The sequence below is a fragment of the Hemicordylus capensis genome, chromosome 8 (assembly GCF_027244095.1).
Source record: "Hemicordylus capensis ecotype Gifberg chromosome 8, rHemCap1.1.pri, whole genome shotgun sequence".
NCBI lineage: Eukaryota > Metazoa > Chordata > Lepidosauria > Squamata > Cordylidae > Hemicordylus > Hemicordylus capensis.
Window position 1 is genome coordinate 4194600 of NC_069664.1, and position 22130 is coordinate 4216729.

Here is a 22130-nt window from a genome sequence, read left to right on the forward strand (position 1 = left end):
AAAGGAAGTGTACAAACGCTCGGCCGACTCCCAAAGACAGCCTGGCCACTCCCTAAAGGTGGGTGATCGAGAATGGCCATCCACCCAACACCTGCCAGTCAGGAGATCCTGTCATAAATTGGATGTCTGGTTTGTGGGACCTTTCACCACCATAGACCAGATCAACCCAGTTGCTTTCCACTTGTGCCTGCCTCCTTCCCTACGTGTCCATACAGTCTTCCTCCAGTTGCTGTTGGTCCCAAAGGCTCCTCATCATCCGTGGCCACCCCCAGTGATGATGGGAGGAGGAAGCAAAGTATGAGGTCAAAGAGGTTCTGGGTTCCCGGCTGCGTCGGGGGTGCCTGCAGTACCTGATAGATTGGCTGGGGTACAGCCCCAAGGGACCCTCCTGGGAAGACGCTGAGGATGTCCATGCACCTTGCTTGGTGCATCAGTTCCATCAGTGACACCCGACCAAGCTGGGCCCTCCCGTCGCCCTGGAGGGGGATCCTGGGGAGGGGAGTAGTGTCAGGCCTTTGTTTGAGGACTCGGAAGAGGAGTGGGACGCAGTGAATTTACCTGAGGATCCCGAGGCCCAGCTTTGTGATCAGAGTGAGGAGGCACTCGAGGAGGGCTTGGTGAAGGAGGCAGAGCAGAGTGACGAATCCCAGGAGGAACTCTTGCTGCCGGTATTATCTCCCAGAGCACGCAGGCGAGAGAAGTGGCATGACCGAGTCAGGGAGTTGAGACGTGGCAGTCACTTGCAGTGCGCACGAGACTAAATGGAAGGCGTCTGACTGCGCAGAGCACTGATTGATTCCAGCTGGCAACCTGCTATAAATTCTGCAGCTGCCCTCTGCCGTGCTGCTGGAGACAACTTGTCAGATAGCCTTGATACCTTCCTTCGTGATGCCTTGGACCCTTGGACTTGGGATCTCTGGAATCTGATGCTGGATGAAAACCTCGTGCCTGCCTGGAAGAAGTATTGCAACCAGAGACATCTCGTCGCCTGCTGCTGCATTGTAAATTACGGACGGCTCATCGAGTGTGGCGGGTTATGACAGGGGGCCCAAAATTTCTTAATAGCCCCGTGGGAGTTTCGTAGGTCCTGGGCACCGTGCCTATAATTTGTGCCTAATGGATAATCCAGTCCTGCTGCCCCCTGTGGCAGTTTGCCGAACTGCATCAGGTTTCAGGGCATTTAGGCCTGGGCAAGGCCTGTCCTGTGAGCTCACCCATTGGCTTCCCCTGTTGCAGGAAGGATTCATTTAGTTAAAATATTTGTACCCCACCTCTCTAGTGCAATACTGCTCAGGGTGGCTGAAGAGGCTTCCTGTCTGAGGCAAGCCTTAGCTCGGGATCAAGTTCTTCTTGTGTAGCTGTTTCCTGCTTTGTCCCTTGAACCAGCAGCTTGGCTTGACCTCGGCCATGTTCTGGACCTTTACTTACTGCTTGCTTGGCTCTCCTGGTCCCGGCTTCTAGCTTTGCACTATTGTGTAGCTGCTGCCCATTGCTCAGACTCTGACACTATCCATGCCCAGGAGCCAAGGCACCAGGAAACGGCTCTTTCAGCCAGATCTCCCAGGTCTTGTCCTTACAGAGGCAGGAAACTTGTATCTGGGCTCTACAACAGATCTTGACCCGGGGCAGAGCCACTATTGTGTGGACGGCTCCAAAGAACCTGGAGCTGCCCCACCTGCCCAGAGGTGCTCTTACTCCTGGACTTCGGGGCCGAATTTGGGGTCCCCAAATCCTCTTTAGTCTGTCCCAGGTGGTGTGGTTGCCGTGCTGCCGTCCTGTGTCGGCACCTGTGCTGGGCAGCCGAGTGTGACTTCTACTTTAGAGACAGAGGCAGGAGTAGAGAAGGAAATATGTGGAAAGGGAATATGTTAAAGCTGCGTGTTTGAAATGTTTCTGCTCATGCAGGTTTGCATAAACATGCTTGCTTTATATTCTTACCTTTTTGTGAGTTCTGTTGCTGCTTGTGCCCTCAAGAACCGACGTGCTAAAAATACTGCATGTCAGCTGTGTCTGTGTGTGGGGGGATGATGCTTAACTTGCAGTGGGGTGTGTGTGTGGAGGCCCTTCAAACAGGGCTGGCGGAACGTGGTAAGCAAGGACCGCATGGCAGGGGGGCGCCGACGTTGGGAGGGCACCTGCTGCTCCCATCCCCGCACCGGGAGAGGCCCCGCACTAGCGGACAGGCGCATGGCTGAGTTTGCAAAATGTAGTACGTTCACCAAAAGTCCATGGCCAGCTGCTACACTCACTTGCTACGTGTCTTTACTCTCTAAAGCGCCTCATCCTGATTCTGCAGGATGCTCCTGCCCCACATATGGGGGTGGTGTTCAAATAAAAACCAGAAAGGCTGTGCGCCGGGCGGTTTTCTGCTCTTGATCTAAGGGCGTGCACTTTTGTATTTCTGGAAAGAAGAGCTTAGTGAGGAGGAGCTGCAGGGTCAGGGAGCAAAGCCGAATGGTGCCACATTTGAGGCTGTGGGGAAAAGCAGAGGGAGGAGGGATCCTGCTGTTTGGCTATAGGGAGTTGGAGAAAGCCCCTTGCAGAACCACAGGGCTTCTTCTCTCTCTTGCAATCCAGCTGCAAAGTGGCACCAGGCCTGATCGTTTCCACCCACTCAACTTTGTGTGGAGCTCTGGGACTCTCTCAGGGAAGTTGTTCTGAGCGGGTCTTGCAGGAGGACTTTCCATTGGGCGAATCCAGGGGTGGGCGAGTCCCAGAGAGAGAAATACCCTGTTCTTTTGCTTTCCCTGTCCCAACGCGCCTTTGTCGCTTTCCCTCCTATTCCCCAAGAAAATGAGGTGGAAACCGAGCAGGGCTTCCTTGTAATTCCAAGGCAGGAAAAGCGCCCCCATGCCCAGTGGATTCCCCTGGGTTTAAATAGCCATTTGGACTGTGCAAGGTAAGTCCCAACCAAGTGTGTTTGGGGGAATCTACGTAAAGGTAGATCTTAAAGAATAATGGGAAATGAGAGGACTGCAGTGCAGCAGCAGCAGCTTTTAGGGGTGTCTCTCTGATGACATGTCATCTCTAGCCGCCTTGAAGGACTGCTCTTCTGCATTTCCACCCCATCTAATGCTCAACCTGAAAAATAGATGAAACACTACAAAGAATAATAAAGCAGATACCAGCAACAGCCACTGGAGGGATGCTGTGCTGGGGCTGAAAAGGGCCAGTTGCTCTCCCCCTGCTAAATACAAGAAGATGCCTCTTTGCCTAGTTGGCAGGAGCACCATTACTCCAATGCCACTTCACCACTGCACCCACAGAATGCTGTGCCAGAACTGGACAGTGGAGACCCCCAAACTTGGCGGAATGTGGATGTGTCAAAAGCAGGACAAGAAAGAGATAACTTGCAGTGAATCATACACCCCCTCCAGACTCCTGCCATGCCCCCAATGATGGCCTAATGTTAGATCAGCTCCAGGAGGTGGCATAAGTCAGATGCGGGGGGCATGGTATGGCTCCCGAATGGGGCCACACAGCCCCATTTGGGAGTTAGATCCAGGCCGGTGCTGCATTCGCAGCATGGCCAGGAGTGACTCTTCCATGCCTTAAAGGCAGAGAGAGCTACTTCTGGCCACGCCGCGAATGCAGCACTGGCCATCCAGCTCCTGAACGGGGCCACGCAGCCCCGTTCAGGAGCGAGATTGGGGCCAGCGCTGTGTTTGCAGCGCGGCCAGAAGCAGTTCTCCCTGCCTTTAAGGCAGGGAAGAGCTGCTCTTGGCTGCACTGCAAATGCCGCACCGGCCATTTAACTCCTGAACGGGGCCGCACTAAACCAGCACCCCCCCGCGTCTGACATCAGACGCAGGGGGCATGTTGGGGCTGCGAGGCACGGCCCCTGCGGGCGGCGGCTTGGGTTCTTTGAACCCGGTCGCCCAATAGTGACTACGCCCCTGGACTCCTGCCTGAAACCATGGAGAGTTGCTGCCGGTCAATGTAGACAGTACTGAGCTAGATGGACCAATGGTCTGACTTGGTATAGGGCAGCTTCCTATGCTCCTATAAGGTTGAAATTGGGGGGCAAGAATGGGGCCGTAACTCAGTGGTAGAGAAATTGGTTCCAGGTTCAGCCCTGGCAGCATCTCCAGGTAGGGCTGGCAAAGACTCCTGCCTGAAACCTTGGAGAGCTGCGGCTGGTCAGTGAAGACTAGGGCCGCTCAACTTTGGCCCTCCTGTAGATGATGGTCTACAACTCGCATAATCCCTGGCTATTTATTTATTCACTTATTTATTGTAAAATTTATACCCCGCCTTTCATTAAGAAAATCCCAAGGTGGCTCACAATAAAATTTAAAAACAAGATTATAAAAAAGACACATTATATGTGTGTGTACACACACACACACACACACACACACAGACAGAGAGACAGTACAGAATACAAGAAGCAGCAGTGGAGACAGTCATATAAAAGCCTGGGTAAACTACCATGATTTAACATGCTTTCTAAAAACTGTGATGGAGACTGAGGAGCGGATACCCACCGGGAGAGCATTCCAGAGTCTGGGGGCAGCAACAGAGAAGGCCCTGTCCCGTGTGCACGACAACCGAGCCTCCCTCATTGTCGGCACCCAGAGCAGAGCCCCCTCAGATGACCTTGTCAAGCGGGCAGCAACCCTTGTGAGCAGGCAGTTCCTCAGGTATCGGGGGCCCAAATCATTAAGGGCTTTAAAGGTCAAAACCAGCACCTTGAATTGGACCCGGAAATGAACTGGCAGCCAGTGCAACTCTTTCAGAATGGGTGTAATTTGCTCCCAGCAGGCAGCTCCAGATAAAACCCTAGCTGTTGCATTTTGCACTAGCTGTAGTTTCCAAATATTCTTCAAGGGCAGCCCCACGTAGAGTGTGTTACAGTAATCCAGCCGCGACGTGACTAAGGCGTGGGTAACCATGGCCAGATCTGCCTTCTCGAGAAAGGGGTGTAGCTGGCGCACTAGCAGAAGCCGTGCAAAGGCACCCCTGGCCACCGCCTCCACCCGAGCTTCCAAAAGCAGAGCCGTGTCCAGTAATACCCCCAAGCCGCGTACTTGCTCCTTCAAGGGGAGTGCAACCCCATCCAGAACTGGTAAAATCTCCTCATCCCGACTCGCTCTCCTACTGACCAACAGTACCTCCGTCCTGTCCGGATTCAATTTCAGTTTATTAGCCCACATCCAACCCATAATGGCCTCCAGCCCCCAATTCAGGACATCCACTGCCTCCCTAGGATCAGGTGACAAGGAGAGATAGAGCTGAGTGTCATCCACATATTGCTGACAACTCAGTCCAAATCCCCAGATGACCTCTCCCAGCGGCTTCATGTAGATGTTAAGCAGCATGGGGGACAAGACCGATCCCTGCGGGACCCCACAGGCCAACGGCCACGGGGCCGAGCAGTAGTCCCCCAGCACCACCTTCTGTACCCTCCCCTCAAGAAAGGACTGGAACCACTGCAACGCAGTGCCTCCGATTCCCATACTCGAGAGGCGGCCCAGAAGGATACCATGGTCGATGGTACTGAATGCCACCAAGAGGTCCAGCATAATCAACAGGGACGCACTCCCCCTGTCTAGTTCCCGGCGTAGGTCATCCACCAGAGCAACTAAGGCAGTCTCAGTCCCATACCCGGGGCAGAAGCCAGATTGAAAAGGGTCCAGATAATCCATATCATCCAAGACCCTCTGCAGCTGGGATGCCACCACATGCTCTGTCACCTTGCCCCCAAAGGGCAGGTTAGAGACCAGTCTATAGTTGTCCGGGTTGGAGGGATCAAGGGAGGGCTTTTTAAATCATGGTCTTACCACCGTCTCTTTGAGGCACGATGGCATCCTGCCCTCCCTTAATGAGGCATTAGTAATCACCTCCAACCACCTACCTGTACCCTCCCTGGCAGCTTTTATTAGCCATGAAGGGCAAGGGTCAAGAGCGCATGAAGTCGCCCGCACACTGCCCAGGATCTTGTCCACATCCTTAGGCCGCACCAACTGAAAAGAATCCAACACAATGGGACCAGATGGGACCAGAGGCACACGTCTGCCGGAACTGCCAAAACTCTGGAGTCCAAACCGGCACAGATGCGAGCGACTTTATCTGCAAAGTGACACGCAAACTGATCACAGTGGGCTGTAGATGATTCCTCCCCCATTGTCTGGGGGGATGTGTGGAGCAAGGTTTTTACCACACGAAACAGCTCTGCCGGTCTGCACTGAGCAGATGCAATGGAGGCGGAGAAAAAACATTTCTTTGCCGCCCCCACCGCCACGGAGTAGTCCCTAAAATGGGCTCTAGCCCATGGTACTGTGGCTATTGGCACTGTGGGGATCATGGGAGTTGTAGTCCAAAAACAGCTGGGAGGCCTAAGTTAAGCAGGCCTGGTGTAGATGATACTGAGCTAGATGGACCAATAATCTGACTGTTTGTGTGTGTGTAAGGTTGTGAACTCAGCCAGAGACCAAAATAAAGAGGATGACGATGGTCTGACTCAGGATAAAGCCGCTTCCTAAGATCCTGTGGTTCCATGCCTGTTTCTCCATTTGGGCAGGAAAGGAAGCAGCTGAGACACAGAATAACAGGTAGGCTCTGCTGGAAGGCCAAATGAAAGAATTAAAGAGCTTTTTCCTAGTTCCTTGATGCTTAGGATTGAGTCAGTGGGCTGGACCATAGACCACTGCCAGCCCATCCGCCCTTGCTCATTTCCCCCCCAAGGGCCCCTTTGACAATGGTCAGCCAGAGCACTCATCTTTCCCTGCTCACCTCTCCTTTTTATCAAACAGGATTAAGCACTGGGTCACAACATAAATAAGAGCAGGAAGCAGGCAGGATCAAGGAATCAAGAGGGCTCAGCCTCAGTTCATACATTAGCCACAGTGACAGTCACACTCATGTGATGGAGAAGGGGAAAGGTACCCATGATGCACTTAAACGTAGGCATAGGAACATAGGAAGCTGCCTTCTACTGGACTGGTCCATCTAGCTCAGTGTTGTCTACTCCAGGGATTCCCAACCTGTGCTTTTCCCAATGTTGCTGAACTACAACTCCCATCATCCCCAGCCACAATAAATTGTACCCAGGACTTATTGGGGGTTGTAGTTCTGTAACATCTGGAAGCCCCCAGGTTGGGAATCCCTGGCTTACACCATGGTAGGCAACCTTGGCTCTCTCCAGCTGTTGTTGAACTACAAACAACAAATTATTGTGGCTGGATCAGATGAGATTTGTAGTTCAACTGAGTTAGAGAGCCAAGGTTTCCTAGCCTTGGTCTGCACTAACTGGCAGGAGCTCTCCAAGGTCTTTCTTTCTCATCCCTATCTGGAGATGCCAGGGACTGAACTTGAGACTTTCTGCACAGAGGTGCATCTAGGTAATTTTGGATCCTGGACCTAAAGGCCTTGCAAGTTAAACATCATCGTTGCAAGTTAAACATCATCCCCCTACACACACACACACACACACACACACACACACACACACACACACACCGTGACACACACAGTATTTTTCACACATGGGTTATTGAGGGCACAAGCAGCAACTGAACTCACAAGAATGTAAGAATAACGAACGGGTATATTTATGCAAATGTGCAGTAGTGGAAACATTTCAACAACATATCCACATCCCACATATTTCTTCCCCCCACTCCCCGCTCTGCCTCTAAAGAAGAGGTCATGCTCAGCTATCTGGTATAGTGTGGGCCAGTGTCACAGCAGGGCAACCCAGGACAGACTTAAGAGGGGTTTTGGAGCTCCTGGGGTGTGTGGAGGCCCTAGACTTCGGCCCGGAAGTCCAGGGGTAAGAGTGCCTGTTTCTGTATGCAAATCAGATGCTCTCTTCCTGAGCTATGGCCCTATCCATCGGGGACTCCAACCTGGTGCTAATGGCAAAGAAGGTCACTAACTCTTTCTCTCCAAAAAGGGGGGGGGACCCCTAAGACCTGATATGGGTCCAGGGTGTTTTTCACACAGGAGGCTTTACTGCGAGGCTTCACTATGAGTTCAAAGTTGCCCAAAAAAACAGATGCAAAAAGTGGATTAAAAAAAAAAAAAAACTCTGGATAGAAACTGGCCTATACTCTAATGCACAATGAAAAACCTGAATCATGTGTGAAGTGCTGCCCAATAGCTCCCAGGAACTTTGGGGATAAATCTGGCCGATATGTGAACGCACCATCTCCATTCTGGAGGTGATGCAAACTTAAAGCCCAGGTGCTACGTAACCCAGGTGCTACGTTGGGTCCCCAGATGTTATTGGACCAACTCCCATAATCCCCAGCCCCAGTGGCCTTTGGTTGGGGATTATGGAAGCCAAACAACATCTGGAGACCCAAGGCTGAGAACCCCTGGTCTACCCTGAGTGGCAGCAGCTTACCAAGGTTTGAGGTCTCTCCCAGCCCGACCTGGTGACACCAGCGATTGAGCCTGGGGCCTTCTGCATGCAAAGCAGACGCTTTACCCACTGAGGTATGGCCCCGACCCCAAATGTTAGGAACATGGGAAGCTGCCATCTACTGAGTCAGACCATTGGTCCAGCTCTCCAGGATTTCAGGCCAGAGTCGTTCCCAGCCATACCTGGAGATGCTGCCAGGGATTGAACCTGGGACCTTCTGCATGCCAAGCAGACGTTCTTCCACTGAGCTATGGCCCCGTCCCCTGTTCCAGTAATCTTCACTATTTTTCAAGCGGGGGCCACTTCGGCACGAAACCTTCAAGGTGAGATCCATTTCCCCCTGTCCTGGCTTCTGCATAGTACTGGGTTTTTCTCAGTGCTGGGAAGACCCTTTAAAAAAGAGAGTGCCCTTTCTTCAGAGCTCTGGAAGGAAACCCTGGGGAAGAGCTACCCCTCCCAGCGCATGGTGCCTGCCTTCCAAGATGGTGCAGGGGTTCGAGAGCTCCATTTCACTAAAAGTGAGAGAGCCCATAGTGAGAGGGCAGAGGAGAGCCCATTCACCAAGGCAGGGCCTCTCCACACTTCCCTCCACGCCAGCAGGCTTGGATATTTACCCCAACTTGCTGGTACGGAGGAAAACAGAAGGGTGGGGGCAGAAAAGCAAAAAGCAGGGAGAACGGCAGAGCACAGAAAAATTGTGGGAGACAGAAGTCAGAAAAGGAAGAGCAAATAGCGAAGCAAAAGGCAGAAACAGAGACAGAAAGGAGAAGGCAGGGGTTGCATCCTGCCTACCATATTACTACAAATATTTATATACCACTTTTCAACAGAAGTTTCCAAAGCAAATAAATAAGATGGCTCCCTGTCCTCAAAGGGCTCACAGTCTAAAAAAGAAACAACAGATAGACCCCAGCAACAGCCACTGGAGGGATGCTGTGCTGGGGGTGGAGAGGGCCAGTTACTCTCCTCCTGCTCAATCAAGAGGATTGCCACTTTTAAAAGGTGCTTCTTTTAAATCACTACCTTTAAAAGGTTTCATCAAAAACAAGCTAGTGGAAGATCAGACTACTTACCAGCAGGGATGTACATGACCTGGCTTGGCCGGTTCGAAGGTGAGGGGGGATGGCTTTAAGGACTGGGGAGGATGCTCATACCCACCCACCCCGGCCGTGTCTCCCCCACTGGCGCTGTCATGGAAATCGGTCCTGCAGGGCAGCAGTGCACCCCCTTGCCACACTGATGTATGTTAGACCAGAAGTACCTGGAAGTGCTCAGTGCTCATGCAGCGCTGGGCAGAGCATAGCACTCCATGGGTGAGGGTCATCTCTGCATGATGCCAGGAGGACTGGGAAGAGTATTCAGCTTTGGCTGAAAGCAGGCCTGCTCAGCTTTGGCCCTCCAGATGCTTTGGGATTACAACTCCCATAATCCCCAGCAAAAGTGGCCAGTAGCCGGGGATTATGGGAGTTGTAGGCCAATATCTGCAGGAGGGCTGAAGTTACATAGGAACCTAGGAAGCTGCCATATACTGAGTCAGACCATTGATTGATCTAGCTCAGTATTGTCTTCACAGACTGGCAGCGGCTTCTCCAAGGTTGCAGGCAGGAATCTTTCTCTCTCAGCCCTATCTTGGAGATGCTGCCAGGGAGGGAACTTGGAACCTTCTGATATTCCCACTCAGGGGATGGAGCCGCTCTGGGAAGAGCAGAAGGTTCCAAGTTCCCTCCCTGGCAGTATCTCCAAGATAAGGCTGAGAGAGATTCCTGCCTGCAACCTTGGAGAAGCCGCTGCCAGTCTGGGTAGACAATAGTGAGCGAGAGGGACCAATGGTCTGACTCAGTATATGGCAGCTTCCTATGTTCCATAGGTTACACGGCCATTGACATGGTGTCACACCTGCAATTGATAAGAGCTACAACCATTCCTGGCTTTGTGATTCTGTATTATCCTTCCTGTGGATTATCTTAGGGAGAAGAGGTAATGAGCATGAATTGCCCCTTTGCTAAGCAGGGTTCACCTTGGTTTGCATTTGGATGGGTGACTATATGGAACATAGGAAGCTGCCATATACTGAGTCAGACCATTGGTCCATCTCGCTCAGTATTGTCTCAACAGACTGGCAGTGGCTTCTCCAAGGTTGCGGGCAGGAATCTCTCTCAGCCCTATCTTGAAGAAGCCAGGGACGGAACTTGGAACCTTCTGCTCTTCCCAGAGCGACTCCATCCCCCGAGGGGAATATCTTCTAGTGCTCACACTTCTAGTCTCCCATTCATATGCAACCAGGGTAGACTCTGCTTAGCTAAAGGGACCAGCTCTCCTCTCATGCAAGTGCTGTCTGCTGTAAGATATTCCCCTTTGGGGATGTGGCCATAGCTCAGTGGTGAAGTGTCTGCTTAACATGCAGAAGGTCTCAGGTTCGATCCCTGGCAACTCCAGGTAGGGCTTGGGAAGACTCTGGCCTGAAACCTTGGAGAAGCGGCTGCCTGTCTGTGTAGACAATACTGGGTTAGATAGACCAATGGTCTGGCTCACTATAAGGCAGCTTCCTAGGTTCCTATACATTTCCAAATGCACATTTATCTCATTCACACATTGCATCTTTAGGTGTATACTTTTAAAAGTAAGGTGTGCGTTAGCTTCTGCAGAAGACCCAGTATTCTTCTAAGCGATGATGGCTTGAGCTGAGATTGTGACTCCAGAGATTGCTGAAGTTTGGGTTTTCAGGGAACACCGTTACTGTGGGATACCTAAGGCATCAGCCGACCTTTCTGGGATGCTACTCTGATAAAGAGGCGGGAGCTGCTGAGTAAGCGGGAATACTTCAAAAGGTGCTTTTTGCTTTGCCACTAAAGGTTTTGTCAGATGTTGGGTGGACTTTGTTACCGCTGATCTTCAAAGCTGTGGATGTGAGCTCTTTTATGGCAAAGGGAAGTGCAGAGTTTGGCAATATTCCTTGGCGTATTTCCCAGACAAGCTTGTTTGAAGCTACTTAGATTGCTCTTAGAAAGCAACTGACCATGGCCAGCAAGAGCTCTGGTTCAAAACTGTGTTTGCTAAAGAGAAGAGATGCTTCATTATACAGTCATTGCCATATACAGGGAAACGGCACAGAAGAAGGGGAATAAATGCTGTGTTTAAAATATGCATTTGATGCTGTATTGGCCTCAGCCAGCATTTCTGGGAGCCCAGTGACTAATTCTTGACAAACCGTCCTGGGAATGAGTGTGTCCTCAGTTGTGACAGCAAATTAAAATGGCTATAAATGGTTGCTTCTTTCCTTCTTCCCGACCTCCACTAAACTTCTGCTCTTTTATCATTAGGCGATGACTGGAAAGGGCAGGGCTGCATTACTTCACCCCTCCAGCTCTTGTTGGCCTACAACTCCCATAATCCCCCCAGCCACAGCAGCCAGGGATGATGGGAGTTGTAGGCCAACAACAGCTGGGGACCAAATTGAGAACCCCTGGTATACACAAAATGGCTCTCATGGGAACCTAGGAAGCTGCCACATACTGAGTCAGACCGTTGGTCTATCTAGCTCACTATTGTCTTCACAGACTGGCAGCGGCTTCTCCAAGGTTGCAGGCAGGAATCTCTCTCAGCCCTATCTTGGAGATGCTGCCAGGGAGGGGACATGGAACCTTCGGCATGCAGAAGCACTCTTACCCTTGGACTTCCAGGCCAAAGTCCAGGGCCTGAGAGCCCCCAAATAATCTTTCGTCTGGCCCAGGTGATGTGGTTGCCACACTGTGCCAGTAGCCCACACTGCGCTGGGCGGCCAAGCGTGACTGTGACCTGCGCCAGGCGTGACCTTTGCTTTAGAGACAGAGGGGGCAATGGAGAAATAACTACGAAGGAGGAGGAGATGTTGTATCTTGAAATGTTTCTGCAAATGCATCTTTGCATAAATATATCTGTTTTATATTCTTACATTCTTGTGAGTTCAGTTGCTGTTTGTGTCCTCAAGAACTCACGTGTTAAAAATACTGTGTGTGTCACGGTGTGTGTGTGTGTGTGTGTGTGTGTGTAGGGGGATGATGCTTAACGTGAGGGGGGGCGGGCTCCAAAGCTCTTTATGTCCAGGCTCCAAAATTACCTACGTGCACCTCTGTCTGCATCCAAGCATGCATATGCTCTTCCCAGAGTGGCTCCATCCCTTAAGAGGAATCTCTCTCCAAGGGTCTTGTAAAGTTTCCAGTGCAGTTTCTAGCGGACATTTTGTAAGCACAGAATGTGCTTACACAACTGATGCACAACTTGTGACATGCCTCATATGTTTTAAAGGGAACTTTTGCCCAATAGCACAACTCCAAAAATCCCTGCAATTTAGCGCAGCTACATGATCTCCTTGCAGTAGCGCAACTTTGTTCATTGTGCAAGATTATCAAGAGGCAGGATCTCAGCTGCTATTGTGACCGGAGAGACCAAAATGTCTAACGCCGAGCTTTGATTCTACTCTCCCATTTTGATACCTTAAATCCTTCACTTAAGAGGCGCAGCGGGGAAATGCTTGACTAACAAGCAGCAGGTTGCTGGTTCAAATCCCCGCTGGTACTATATCGGGCAGCAGTGATCTAGGATCTGAAAGGCATCATCTCATACTGTGCAGGAGGAGGCAATGGTCAACCCCTCCTGTATTCTACCAAAGACAACCACAGGGCTCTGTGGGCGCCAGGAGTCGAAATCGACTTGACGGCACACTTTACCTTTACCTTTAATCCTTCACGCCTGCTACTTGTTCCTTCCCATGGCCTTTTCTACTGTGGTTAAAAAGAACCTCACTTGATACATGAGCCAGCTGTTATTTTTATGATTTTTAACAAGGTCTACATACACCCCTAGAGAGGGAAAATAGGTGAATACGTTCAGCTTTCCTGTGGTAGCAAGCATGGATTGTCTGCTTTGCTAAGCAGGGTCCACCCTGGTTGCATATGAATGGGAGTGCTCACATGCGTGAGCATAAGAACATAAGAACAGCCCTGCTGGATCAGGCCCAAGGCGGCCCATCTAGTCCAGCATCCTGTTTTGCACAGTGGCCCACCAGATGCCACTGGAAGCCACAGGCAGGAGTGGAGGGCATGCCCCTGCAACTGGTACTCAGAGGCATCCTCTGAGCACTGTAAGGTATTTCCCTCAGGGGATGGGGCCGCTCTGTGAAGAACACCTGCCTGCTTGCATGCAGAAGGTTGCAAGTTCCTTCTCTGGCACCTCCAAGATAGGGCTGGGAGAGACTCCTGTCTGCAACCTTGGAGAAGCTGCTGCCAGTCTGTGTAGACAATACTGAGCAAGATGGACCTATGGGCTGACTTGGTATATGGCAGCTTCCTATGTTCCTTTATTCCTATGTTTTATTGGCCTGATCATTGGGCCTGCAGCGGCTAAATTTGCAACGGTGTTTTAAAAGCTTTGAGGAGTTTTTAAACACAAAACCTACTATAACATATGTGTATGTCATTGTCATTTCCATTCAGACAATGGGCAGACATATCCTCCAAAGATTACTCCATGGAGAAAGTACAACAATTGGCTCATTGGAACCCTAACCCTGACTTTAAGCCTTTCCTCTGTGAAAAAATGACTTCTATTTTACCCTAATTGTTTGGAGGTAGGGATAAAGAAGGGGTGATAACAAAGAATGCTGAAGGTACAAGGCTATCACATATCTGCCAGCTCGTCCCTATCTTCCCATTCAGGTGAATGGGAAAATAGGGACATGTTGGCAGGTATGCTATCACCTATTTTCCATTAGGGGTATGCACGAACCCCAAAATGCTGTTCAGTTCACATTTGAACCGAATCGCATTCCCCTTAATCGGTTCGGTCGAACTGACCGGTCCGATCCGTTCAGTTGAAGTGGTTTGGCGGTTCGAGCGTCAATACTTGTAAAGGGGAATCCAGTGAGGAATCCATGAAAGCGCGGTGGGGGGTGCAGCAAGAAAGGTTGTTTAAGGTGCTCATTGGCTCCTCCCCACTTGCTGCCCTCCACACATCCGTGGAGGCTGGAACTGTGCCAGTGCTGCGCATTTGGCCTGTCTAGATGGCTATTTCTGGAGGTGACTGGGCTGTACTGGAGGGAAGCGAGTGGTTTGTTTAAGCACCTTAAACAAACTTTCTTGACGCCTCCCACTCTTCAGTGTCAAACTGGTTTGCATCGAACCAGGTTCGATCGTGGACCAAACTGGCCCCTGTTTGATGCGCACTGGTTCAACATCAAACAGTTCATGCGCACCCCTATTTTCCAACTAGAGGGGAGTAGACGTTGCCAAAAAACCCCACTAAGAGTTAAAAAAGTCACCCTTGAATGGTACAGGTATTTGTGGGCTTGGCTTGTAGATTTGTGGGCTTGGCTTGTAGACTGATGGGATCACCCCAAAGGTCCACATAGTCATAACAGGAGTAAACTCACCCTCCCCCTTCCCAGGTTTCATTGGATTCAGCCTAGGCCTAAGAAATGATGACCTACCTACAGCCTTTTCACCCGAAACTTAATCACTCAATCAGTCCCCAGTTTTTGTACATGGCTTCTAAAATGCATGTACATGTGCACGGATGCCTGTACAGGGGTGATGTCTGCATAAGTCTGAAGTGGGGTCCCCAAACATTTCTGGTCTACAATTGGCCTACATTGGCTAAAGGCTACTGTGGTTGGGGATGCGGTTCAACAGCATCTGGCGACCCAATATTGGGAACCCTAGACTTCTGCACAGGCACTGATCCTAATGTGTGAATACAGCTTCTTCCTCTGAACACTGAGGTTCCATTTTATGGTGACTAATACCTATTCGCTGACCTATCTTCTATCAGAGTATTTAATCTACCTGTAAAACCATCTGAACGAATGGCCATCACCACTTCTTCAGGTTGTGATCCATAAATGAATTATGTGATGTGTGAAGAAGTCTTTCCTTTGCCTGTTCCCCATCTAGCTTTCTTGGATGATTCCAATAAAGCTCCCCCATTGAGCTTTCTTGGATGATTCCCAGTTTTAATATTATGAGGGAAGGGGGAAATGTGTCTGAATGCACTGTCTCCACACCCTGAAGAATTTTATTAACCTTGATCATCCTGCCCTCCCCTTAGTAGCATTCATAAAAGAGTTGTTTCAACTTCTGAAAAATTTCAGCTGCCCTTCCTGGTTCCAACTCTCTGATATCCTTTCCCACCAAGGTGGGGTGACCAGAAGTGACAATCAACATCATTGGATGACCCCCAGTTTGATATTCCACAGCAGACATCATTTCCTGAACCTCTAATATCCATACATCTGGTTAATATCTAAAAGAAGCAAGGGGAGACCTGGTCTTCCCCTTTGCTAAACAGGGTCCACCTTGGTTTGCATTTGGAAGGGAGATGCAGAAGGCCCAGGTTCACTCCCTGGTGGCCTCTCCAGGTCGGGCTGGGAGAGACGGCTGCTTGAAATCTTGAGAGATGCTGCCAGTCAGTGTAGATGATACTGAGCTAGATGGACCAATGGTCTGACTCAGTATAAGGCAGCTTCCTATGTTCCCCCCACAAACTCTCTTGACACCAAGAGGCTTATTTCTACCATCTGTGCTCCAGAGTTGGCTGTAGTGTGCAAGTATTGGAAGGGGCCCAACCGAGTTTTGTAGCCCAGATCCATTCTCCCCATTCGTACTCAGATCCACAGGTGATATATTTGACTGCCTAGGAACCAAGCTCTTTCCTCCCTTAAAATAAAATTTAAACCCTTTCTTCTTCTGGATAGTTTTCCAGCTAGCCCAGCAGCAGCCCCTTGGAACCCTCATTTGCAACGGTACCCAGGACAAGTCTCCCATTTGCCCAAGAACTTGGCTCAGGCATTCAGAACCATTGTGGCTGAGGATGATGGGAGTAATAGTCCAACATCCGGGGGCCCAAGGTTCAGAACTCCTGGTTTGGCTGAGCCACGTGTGGTGAGCCAGTGTGGTGTAGTGTTGGATCAGGACTGGGGAGACCCGAGTTCAAATTCCCATTCAGCCATGAAACTCAATGGATGGTTCCAGGCCAGTCACTTCCCCCTCAATTTCCTCACAGGGTTGCTGTGAAGATAAACATAACCATGGCATGCACACCACTCTGGACTTCTTGGAGTCAGAGCGGGATATCAATGTAGTTTAAAAAATAAAATAAACTGCATTCAAAGGAAAATTCTCCCTAAGTTCATACTGGGCTGATTTGGGATCTTTGCACTGCTCAAGTTCCTGGAGCACAGTCTTCCAAGCTGCCTACTCTAGAGGAGTCCCATGCCATCCCTGAAACTGCTCCAGAGTAAGCGGAAGGCCACAGGACAAGCAAGCTCTACTAGAAAGCAGCGTGGCAGTCTTCTTTTATTTCCTAGTGATCACCCTTGTCTGGCAAGTGCATAAATCCTTGGAACCTATCTCAGAAGGGTGGGGCTTTCTCATAATGGCACTGGTGGGAAGAAAAAGCCAGCTCCAACTGCTAGCCAGAACCAGAGGGGAGTGGTGGTGGGGGTTGAGGGGTTGTGTGTGACAGGAGAGCTGGTCTCGAGGTAGCAAGCATGATTTGTCCCCTTAGCTAAGCAGGGTCTGCCCTGGTTACAAATGAATGGGAGACTAGAAGTGTGAGCGCTGGAAGAGATTCCCCTTAGGGGATAATGGGGCCACTCTGGGAAGAGCAGAAGGTTCCAAGTTCCCTCCCTGGCAGCATCTCCAAGATAGGGCTGAGAGAGATTCCTTGCCTGCAACCTTGGAGAAGCCGCTGCCAGACTGGGTAGACAATACTGAGCAAGATAGACCAATGGTCTGATTGGGTATGGCAGCTTCCTTATGTTGAAGAAGAGAAGAGTCTCCCTGATGGGTTGCCCATGCAGAGCTTCTGTCCACCCAACTCAGCCCAGGAGGTGGAAACCCAGCCCCCCCTCACCCCCCCCCCCCCGCCCTGGTGCTTCTCACCTTGTCATTCAGGTTCTGCAGAGCCTCCTTGCCCGTGGCTCTCCGGATCTGCACTTTCCTCCCGAACTCCACAGGTGCCTCCCCTCCCTTCCTGCTCTGCCAGGAACCGAGGGAGTGGGCGTCCTCCCCGAGATGGGCCACGTCCTTCTGCTTGGCCACCACCTTGCTGGAGCCGCGTCCCACCGAGAGGGAGTCGAAGTCGATGGTCTTGTTCTCCAAGGAGCCTTCCACCGGGCAGAACATGCCGCAGAATTTCTGCCGGGGCTTGGGGCTGCCGGAGCCCAGGTTCTTGAAGAAGGCGGGCACCTCCTCCCCTCCCTCGCCGCCGCTGGGCTTGCCTGCTGCCTGCCTCTTCTCAGCCATGGCTGGGGCGGGTCGCGCTTCGCTCGGGCAGAATCGCAGGCGGCAGATCAGAGCATCCACCTAGCACAGATCAGAGCATCCACGCCGGTCCGGGGAGAAAGAGGGAGCGAGACCCCCAGAGGCAGCAGCGGCGGTGGGGAGAGCTGGAGAGGGGGCTGTGCCCGCCTGGGAAAAGCCACCCTTTGTACTGCGGCTCGCCCTCATAGATTCGACAGGGCTGGGTGGGAACGCCGGAGGTTTGAATGCGATGCAAAGTTGAGAGGGGATGGAGGGGTGTGTGTGTGTGTGTGTGTGTGTGTGTGTGTTGGGGGGGGCGGGTTGGCAGGCTTCAGTTGCAGTGCAGGCGGGAGGGGTGGGTTCTAGTTCCCAGCATCTAGCTGATGAAGGGGGAGGGGAGGGAGGCTGGAGGGAGGGGGGGAGGAGGAGGAGGAGGAGAAGGGGGGGTAGAAATCCCACTCACTCTGCAGCAGAAACGGGGACTGATCCGGAAGTGATGTGACAAGTGAAGGGGGCGAATAGACGGGATCAGATGGAGATGAAGCCCCCCCCCGCACTGCAGCTGCTACAAGTGGTAGGGAGAAAGCCAGGGGAGGGGGGGTCATTAGCGGCGGGCCACGCCCCCTTGCAAGGAACGGCCGCAAGGGAGGTGGGCGGGGGGGATGGGTGGATGGTGGCTCCCTCCTCAGCCGCACCCACTTCTCGGTCAAATGGGGGGGGGCAGCCTGGAGCTCTAGTCTTCTGTCCGATCCCCCCCCGCCCCGCCCACTTCAAGCCTCCAAGGCGAAGCGTGTCCAACCTGTGTGTAACTGGGGCCCATTTGTGATGGGGGGGGAGGGCAAGGGTGCTGAGTCACAGACTGGGGGGCGTCACCCCTGCTGTGACTCAAGGCATTTCCCTGCCTGCCCTGGCAGGAAAGGCGGCCGTGGAGGAGGAGATGGGCCAGCAGTAAGAGAGGCCGGCAGCACCGGAGAGGCGAGGGGTCTCCACGGGGCCAGGGAGGGGCGAGTTGCGACCCACAAAGGCTTGACCTTGGGGAGGCAGAGCTTAGGACGCGCCGCAGCAGGGATGGAGGCGGCTTGGCAAGAGGAGGAAAGAGCCCGTGTTGCCGATCTCCTGCCCACAGCTGCCTCAGACCCCACCCCCCAACCTGTGGGGAGAGGAGGACCCCCAGCCTTCGCGGAAAATGGGGCCCCCCGGCCCTGCCCGTTTTTGTTGAGCGGCAGGGAGCCGGCAATGCCTGCGGCTTCGGAGGCGCTGTCCCTTCAGCACCACGCGGCCGCGCTCCGTCTTGGGCAGAAGCCCAGGCTGCCTCTGCCTCTGTGGTGCCTGCCGGGGGAGAAATCTGTCCCTCTAAAGCGGGGCAGGCAACCTTGGCTTCCCAGATGTTGATGGACTACAACGCCCATCATCCCCAGCCGCAATCAATTGTGAGAGGAGAGCTGATTTTGTGGTAGCAAGCATGACTTGTCCCCTTAGCTAAGCAGGGTCTGCCCGGGTTGCATATGAATGGGAGACTAGAAGTGGGAGCACTGCAAGATATTCCCCTGAGGGGATAATGGGGTGGCCCTGAGAAGAGCATCTGAGGTTCCAAGTTCCCTCCCTGGCAGCATCTCCAAGATCGGCCTGAGAGAGATTCCTGCCTGCAACCTTAGAGAAGCCACTGCCAGTTTGTGTTGACAAGACTGAGCTAGATGGACGACTCAGTATATGGCAGCTCCCTATGTTCCTATGACCCAAGGTTGCCTACCCTGGCTCTAAAGGGACTTGGGTGGTGATCCTTAGAAAGGATCTCAGACAGACTACTGCCCCGCCCCTAAAGTGAGGGATCTGACACATTCGTGGAGGAGAGGCCCTTCTATAAGCAGCTTTTAGCCATGAGAGTTGAATGGAACTTCCATATTCAGAGGCAGTGTTTCTCTTAATATTAGTTGCTGGAGAGCAAACAAGAAGAGCTGTTATCTTCATGCCCTGCATCTGGCTGGCCTCTAGAAAACAGAATGCTGGACTAGACTGGGGTTCCCAAGCTTTGGGTTCCCAGATATTGTTGGACTACAATCCCCATCACCCCCTGCCACACTGGATTGTGTCTGTGGCTGATTGGAGTTGTAGTCCAACGGTATCTGGGAACCCAGACTTAGAAATACAAATACAATGAATATTTATATACCGCTTTTCAACCAAAGTTCCCAAAGCAGTGGGAAACCCCTGGACTAGAGGGACCTTTGGTCTGATCCAGCTAGGCTCTTCTTATATTCTTCAGTGACTAAGCCCCAGACTCAATCCAGCCTTCCTCCAGTCATTTAGGTGACCCTACAATGGAAGGTTAATAGATCACAATTTGTGCACAATGGAGAAGTGACTCCAATTTCTTAAAGGGAGAATTCTAATAATCAATCACAGCTCCACTGCAGAAAAATACAGGAAGTGCATCTGAGTGGATTGGTACAGCATTTTACTATCTGAAAAAATAAAAAGTGCATCACACACAGAGGTATGACTTAGCACTGGACACACCCGTCTAATAATGCAGCTCAAACGCCATTCTGGAATATTATTATTTTAAATCCATATTCAGTATCTTCCCAGTTTGGTTTCCCCAAGCAATTTATTGCCATGCATTATTCATTCATTCAGATGCATACCATTAAATGTTAATTTACAGTCATCTGTGGCCCCCAGCAAGGATACTATCCCTTTAGCTAGAAGCACAAAAGAACTAAACACCATCCCCATTCCTTGCCACAATATGCAAAATGCCCAATTCAGCCAAGGTTGTAAGCAAGAAGCACTGTTAAAAAGCAAATATAATCTAATGATTTAACACAACACCTTCAAATTTTAAAAGGCCAGAAATTACCCTAGCACTCTGTGTTGAAGAAACAGACATGTTCTGTGGTGACTAATGAGTGGGAAGAGATCCGAGTCTTCCGGGGGGGGGGCATTTCCATCCTCTCCCTGATCATACATAGGTATGACCCAGAGCTACAGACCCTGTTCATTTCAGGTGCCTTGACACACAGGGCAACATATGGTCTATCAGGTACACAAACCCATGTATTATTTAAGGTTTATAAATATTAATAACAGAATGGCTGATGAAGAGTCAATCAATGCAGGACATGGCCGAAGCCTTCTGCATAAGACCATTCAAAGGACGGCATGAACGCTGACTGCAATTTATGATTTGATTTCCATAGGCAGCCTGAAATGCAGCTTAGGCATTACCGGGGATGCACTCAAGTGGTCCACAGCTGGGCACCATCACAAGGTCAATGTGAACCAGTTGTAGTGATTACATTGTTCCTCGCCTGATAAAGTGTCCCTGAATCCTGGATGTCACAACATTCAAAAGGAGTGTCAGGAGTGGCTATTGTTGCATCAGGGTTGCACCCTTACTAAAAACCATTCAAGATGTAAACAACACATTAGGCTTCTTCACACCACCATTAGTTGGAAAGAACCAGTATCCTATCCAGGTTCTGGACCTGGGCATGCTTCTGATTTCTATTTGTCTGTGAATAGGGTGGGTGGGAAGGAGAGCTGGTCTTGTTATAGCAAGCATGAATTGCCCTCTTTGCTAAGCAAGGCCCACCCTGGCTCACATTTGAATGAGAGACTAGATGTGTGAGCACTACAAGATATTCTAGTAGTACAAGCGAGAGGAGAGCTGGTCTTGTGGTAGCAAGCATGACTTGTCCCCTTAGCTGAGCAGGGTCTGCCCTGGTTGCATATGAAGTGTGAGCACAGCAAGTTATTCCCTTCAGGGGATGGAGCCGCTCTGGGAAGAGCACCTGCCCGCTTGCATGCAGAAGGTTTCAAGTTCCCTCCCTTGGCAGCATCTCCAAGATAGGGCTGAGAGAGATTCCTGCCTGCCACCTCGGAGAAGCTGCTGCCAGTCTGTGAAGACAATACTGAGCTAGATAGACCAATGGTCTGACTCAGTATATGGCAGCTTCCTGTGTCCCTATTCCCCTTGGGGATGGGGATGTCTGGAAAGAGCACCTGCCTGCCTGCATACAGGAGGTCTCAAGTTCGATCCCTGGCATCACCAAGATAGGGCTGAGACAGACTCCTGCCTGCAACCTTGGAGAAACCGCTGCCAGTCTGTGTAGACAATACAGATGGACCAATGGTCTGACTCTGTATAAGGCAGCTTCCTATGTTCCTAATAAAAAGCAAGGTAGGAGTCGGGAAGTGTGATCATCTGCAAAGTATCAGCTTGGTCGGACGAGCATACCCTACCCAGATTTCATCCTCATCTTTTTCATGAGGTAGGAGGGGAAACTGTCCTACCCAGATGATGTTAATTGAGCAGACGATCATGCTCTCTCTGCCTCCCACCTTGCTTTTTACTCACACACAATCAAAAACCAAGAGTGCACACAGCTCATGAATCCGGGTAGGACACTTGTCCTACCCAGTTAACGTCTGTGTGAACATGCCTATTCGCTACATTTGAACTTAGTCAGTTTTCATGGCTTTTG

General features: G+C 51.2%; 1 protein-coding gene and 1 long non-coding RNA gene across 4 annotated transcripts in view; one reads left to right on the forward strand and one right to left on the reverse strand.

Annotated features, from left to right (window-relative positions):
- Positions 1-17967, reverse strand: part of DPYSL2 (dihydropyrimidinase like 2) — a 102830-nt gene extending 84863 nt beyond the window's left edge. For both annotated transcript variants that reach the window (XM_053269069.1, XM_053269068.1), the window contains exon 1: positions 17284-17967. In XM_053269069.1, the coding sequence (XP_053125044.1) occupies positions 17284-17646 (363 nt within the window). In that variant the 5' untranslated portion in view covers positions 17647-17967. The remainder of the gene's footprint in view (positions 1-17283) is intronic.
- A 152-nt stretch (positions 17968-18119) lies between these two features.
- Positions 18120-22130, forward strand: part of LOC128333545 (uncharacterized) — a 41865-nt gene continuing 37854 nt past the window's right edge. For both annotated transcript variants that reach the window (XR_008310961.1, XR_008310962.1), the window contains exon 1: positions 18120-18217. This is a non-coding gene — a long non-coding RNA (uncharacterized LOC128333545). The remainder of the gene's footprint in view (positions 18218-22130) is intronic.